This window comes from Cottoperca gobio, unplaced genomic scaffold (assembly GCF_900634415.1).
Source record: "Cottoperca gobio unplaced genomic scaffold, fCotGob3.1 fCotGob3_101arrow_ctg1, whole genome shotgun sequence".
In the NCBI taxonomy this organism is placed as follows: domain Eukaryota; kingdom Metazoa; phylum Chordata; class Actinopteri; order Perciformes; family Bovichtidae; genus Cottoperca; species Cottoperca gobio.
Window position 1 is genome coordinate 32,569 of NW_021166781.1, and position 4,895 is coordinate 37,463.

At 42.2% G+C, this 4,895-nt stretch overlaps 1 protein-coding gene and 1 pseudogene across 1 annotated transcript; one reads left to right on the forward strand and one right to left on the reverse strand.

The window, feature by feature from the left end:
- The first annotated feature begins 757 nt into the window (after positions 1-757).
- On the forward strand, positions 758-3,361 carry LOC115004471 (calcium/calmodulin-dependent protein kinase type II subunit beta-like). The gene is made up of 3 exons (XM_029426096.1): positions 758-1,395; positions 2,357-2,518; positions 3,282-3,361. The coding sequence occupies exons 1-3, from the start codon at positions 1,134-1,136 to the stop codon at positions 3,359-3,361; spliced, it is 504 nt and encodes a 167-aa protein (XP_029281956.1). The 5' UTR covers positions 758-1,133.
- A 789-nt stretch (positions 3,362-4,150) lies between these two features.
- Positions 4,151-4,856, reverse strand: LOC115004473 (calcium/calmodulin-dependent protein kinase type II subunit beta-like; annotated as a pseudogene).
- Between the last annotated feature and the right edge of the window lie 39 nt (positions 4,857-4,895).

Below are 4,895 nucleotides of genomic sequence, written 5' to 3' on the forward strand. Positions count from 1 at the left end.
AATAACAACGTAAATGTCAGACTTGTTCGATCTTTAATGTGATCTTCCAACAAACAAATCCACAGAAAACAACTAGTTAATTATCAGAACAACAAAGTGATTGCATAAGTCTGCACACCCTTTCATAACAAGCGGTGTTCAAAGTTAACCAATCACATTCAAAATCATGCATGTAGGTAAACAGCATACACCTTCCATCCATGAAAGTGATTCTGACTAAAACCAGAGTAAAGTCAGCTGTTGCTGAAGTATTTGTTTGAATGTTTGGTGCTGCATCCTACTGGGAGAGCCATGGACCACAAAGAGTTACCAAAGAAACTGCCAGATCTAATTGTTGAAAAGTAGAATCAGGAGAGGGATATAAAAGAATATCGAAGGCATTAGATGTACCGTGGAGCACTGTCAACCCATCAATAAGTGGAGAAGATGTGGCACCACAGAGACATTGCAAAGATCAGGACGAGCCTCCAAAGTTGATGAGAGGACGAGGAGAAGACTTATCAGGGAGGCGACCAAGAGGCCAACGGCAACATTAAAGGAACTCAAGGAATTTCTGGCAGGTACTGGTCCCTCCTTGCATGTGACCACCATCTCCCGTATTCTGCACATGTCTGGGCGATGGGGTAGGGTGGCAACACGGAAACCCTTTCTTACAAAAACAAATATCAAAGCCTGTTCGAGTCACCCCCGAACCATGTGGGAAGATGTGTTGTGGTCTGACGGGACAAAGGTTGAACTATGTTAAGATATGTTTCAATACAGCTCATCATCCAAGGAACACCAAACGCCTGTGAAGCGTGGTGGTGGGAGCATCATGCTCTGGGCTGCTTGAATGAATAGCTCCAAATATCAAGATATTCTGGCACAAAACCTGCTGTCAGAAAGATGAAGATGAAGAGGAAGAGGAATATCTCGTCCCAACATGACAATGACCCAAAGCACACATCCAAGTGGACCAAGGCGTGGCTTCAGAAAAGGAAAATCAAAGTCTTGGAATGTCCCAGTCAGAGCCCGGACCTCCATCCCATCGAAAACATGTGCAATGACCTAAAGAGAGCTGTACACAGGAGATCCCCTCGCTATGTGAAGGAACTTCTACTTTTCTGCAAAGAAGATCAAATTCCAAAGTGTCGATGTGCAAAGTGAATAGAGACTTCTTCACAAAGACTTGCTGCTGTAATAAATGCACAAAGTGCTTCACAAAGTGTTCGTTGGGTGAGGTGTGCCTCCCTTCCTCCCTCCTAAACTCAGCTGCCACAAAGTTTGCTGACCTGCTGGGGTCAGTGCGTAGGGGCTCAGGGCCCACATCTGACGGGGAAGGGAGATCCAGCACTCCACCTCCCGCTGCCCTCTCTGCCCCCTCCCCTCCACACACCCCTGTTGTCCCCATGCAGAGTAAGTAGACAAGAGAAAGAACAGGGAGAGTACTGGAGACGACCGCTGCAAAATTTGTCATTTTGGAAAAGGAATAAAACAAGCTTTACATAGATCACTATCTTATTTTTAACAATGAATTGTTTTTGGCTGCACCTGTTTTTAGAAATCCCAAGTTTTCTTTTGTTTAATCTTTTTAAGTTTGCACTAAAGAGATGTTGGATGGTGAAACCACCTCCAATTGCAGAATCTAAATATATTGCTGTGATGAGTTTTTAGGGGAAAAACATTATAGGATGAAGCTGACGATGTTCTACATTTTTATTTTCAAAGACAATTCAATGAAAAGAGCTAAATCAATGATTAATTGATTTACTGACTTAAAATGCAGTCTGTGTAGCCAAAGCCAGATCATGTTTATTCTTCTGGGCCAGAAACTTCCTCTGTTGAAAATAGACCCAAACAATAAATGCACTCTTTACTCCTATTTAAGTAAAATGTGTTAACTGATTTACAAAATGTGTCTTTTAAATGAATGTCCCTTTATTATTTATTTATTTTCAGATTTAACACTTCATTAGGTATTAATTGGCTTGATATATAGACCAAATAAAATAGTTAAATTGAATATTTATATGATAATGATTATAACTGCATTTAAAGTCTGTGCTTCATATCTGAAGTAGACCTGGAAATGATGAATAATGGTGTGCAAACGAAAGGCTTGAAAGGGTTAATTGAAAGGTATAATACTGTCGTTTTAATGAAAGATTCCACATAAAACTATATCTGTGGGCGCTGAATCTTCCTCTGTGTGGCGTCTGTAGTGCAAAAGAAGGCTGTGACAATGAGTAATGTTGCTGACACTGTAGTTTAATTTATAGTTATTGTGACCACACATTATTTTATTCTCTAATCTGTTGTTTTGCATCACTCCACCCCCCACCTATCCATCCATCCATCCTGCCTGGGCGGCACTCAGTGTCTCGGCTCACAGACCTGGTAAGCAGCGTTCGCAGGGTGCCGGTGGCCCCTGCACCCGAGGGTGACGCTGCACCGGTACCTAGCGCCAGGCCCACCCCTACACCTGCACACACCACCTCCCCACCTCCCCCTCACTCCCCTTCCCTGTCTTCCTCCCAGAGTGAGTATCGAGCACGGCCCACCCCGACCCTTCTCACATTGGCCAATCACGGGGCCTAATGAGACGGCATTTCAGCGCAGGCCTGTGTGTGAGCAAGTGTGTTTCACAGTCAGTGTTTTGTGCTTTCGGTAAACAGGTACATAACATAAAGTACTTTGTGGTAAACTGCTCTTTGGTCAGCTAAGTTGGAAATTGGAACATCTGGATGTGTGTGCTTTGTGCTGCTATTAACATCCTCTTCAGTCTGCCATGGAGAGCACTGCTGACTGCACTCAGATTTATGCTTTTAACTACTTGTGATGTCTTTGAATACAGCGGTGACATTGTGTGCGGTGATATAAGGAGATGCCTTGTGTGTGTGTTTGACAGTCGATCAGGATCACATGATGAGCAAGGCTCACTATTGTATGTGTGGACATGTTTGATTGAATTAGTTTGACATGTATGAGAAATGAATTCCCAAACTAATCAAGAGTGAATTAACCTGCATCTTCAAAGATGTTTGTTATACAGAATCCACACTTGGCACAATTACAGCAAGTTTACTATGAAGCATATATTTTGCGCTCATTATATAAATGACCAAAGAAGTTGAAACATTATTTGCAGTTTTCCCAAAGAACATAATGTATGTCAGGGTTCTAACTGCCTTTGCCTGAGCATCTGTGTTGTTGCGTGAACAATTCAGAAACTAACTGCTCTCGATCTGAACAACTGTTGTGTTTACCTCTGATTAACTTATGTGCCTGTTTTTCTTCTGCAGGACGCAAACAAGAAATAATCAAGATCACCGAGCAGCTGATAGAGGCAATCAACAATGGAGACTTTGAAGCATACGCGTGAGTCTGCGTTTTAGTGAGTGGTTTGCGTTCAAATGCATAGTTTAGAGTTAATGTGTGTCTTCGTTAACATGCCTCCCAAAATGATGAACTATGATTTGGAGTTGATTTTTACCACTTCAAAACTGAATTTCAATAAGCATGATAATCTTGGTGGGAATGCCACAATAAAGCTTAATATAGCAGAAATGTTGTTCTATTGTTTATGGTGCAAAACATTGCAATATCAACGAAGGAAACAAAAAGTCTGATTAGAATCATGATAGACCTGCAACTTCTACCTCTAGGATTACTGTGTACCAGGCAGTAAGGCTACAGCATCAGCTGAACATTTAATAAAATACATGCAGTTGAAAAAGCAACCACAATGAGGACCAAAAGTAAATTCATAGAATTAACTAAATGATTATTGGGTGGGAACTTCAGCTTTCTCCAGATATTAGCATCCTAAGGCTAATGGAAAACGCACACTGACTTATTGGCTGACTGTCGCTGCACCTTAAAATTATGCAGCCATTGAATGAAACACATCCCGTAAGAACCTTCTTTCTGCTTCTACACAGTGTGAGCACCCAGAAGAACAACAAGCAATGCAGTCAATGTATCAATATACATTTAGAATTAGAGCTACAACTTGAAAGTTTGTTCGTGCCTTTTTTATCCTCTATTACCACTCTGGTGTGTGTGTTTAAAACTAACATGTGAAATATACAGCATAGGTAACAACAGCTGCTTCTGAAGAGTACCAACATGCCGAGAGGAACGCCTCCTGCTGTCAGTTTTCTCCATTACCTCACTGGAGTGGCGCAGCAGGTGCATCTGAGCAGTGGAAGTGGATGTTCTGCCATGCTGTCTCTGCGATGCCAGGAGCGAGTTTCCTCCACTGGCTGGACCGCGGCCGACCCTGGTTGTCAACAAACTGAGTCAGGCGGATGTAAGCGATGCAGGGCTGTCCTCGCGATCATGTGGACGTGAGGGTTCAGGATGGTGGTGTGGATGGGCATGCTGTTCTTAGCCAAAACTGAGAAGATGTCAGGGAAAGAATGAGTAAGACACCACCGGTTTGGAATTGTAATAGTTCAACAAACTATGTAATTGATGTGAAATGTAACACTAATCATCTCAGTCGGTGGGTTTCTGCTGTGAATATCTTCAGCCATGTTGGCGAGTCTAGTTTTTTTAGGGTGGAGCTTTAGTTTAAATATCTACTTTCATTTCCTACTTGACGCTTCCTGTGAAAATATTCCTAAGAAACCAGTAATAGGGCAAATGTAGGAGATGACAGCAAGCTAAAGGAGGAGAACACGGCCCCATTTTGTGATTCAGACAAATGACGTGTATGTTTACACTAAAATTACAGATAAACAAGATGAATTCAATAATAAACATAAGCACCGAAAGACAAAGCCACCAAATGTATACAATCTTACGGTTCTCAAAGTAAAATCTGTGGAAAATCATGCCCTCTACCAGGTGCCCAGCGCCTCCGGTTCAAATGAAGTCAGTCAGGGTCGAGATCTTCTGCGAGGAGAGAGCAT

Bases quoted from the DNA above. Each gene is read 5' to 3' on its own strand.
- LOC115004471 (XM_029426096.1), top strand. From the start codon at position 1,134: ATGTGCAAAGTGAATAGAGACTTCTTCACAAAGACTTGCTGCTGTAAT. The intron at 1,396-2,356 runs GTAAGTAGACAA...GGCGGCACTCAG, and splicing joins CCCTGTTGTCCCCATGCAGA to TGTCTCGGCTCACAGACCTG. The intron at 2,519-3,281 runs GTGAGTATCGAG...TTTCTTCTGCAG, and splicing joins TTCCCTGTCTTCCTCCCAGA to GACGCAAACAAGAAATAATC.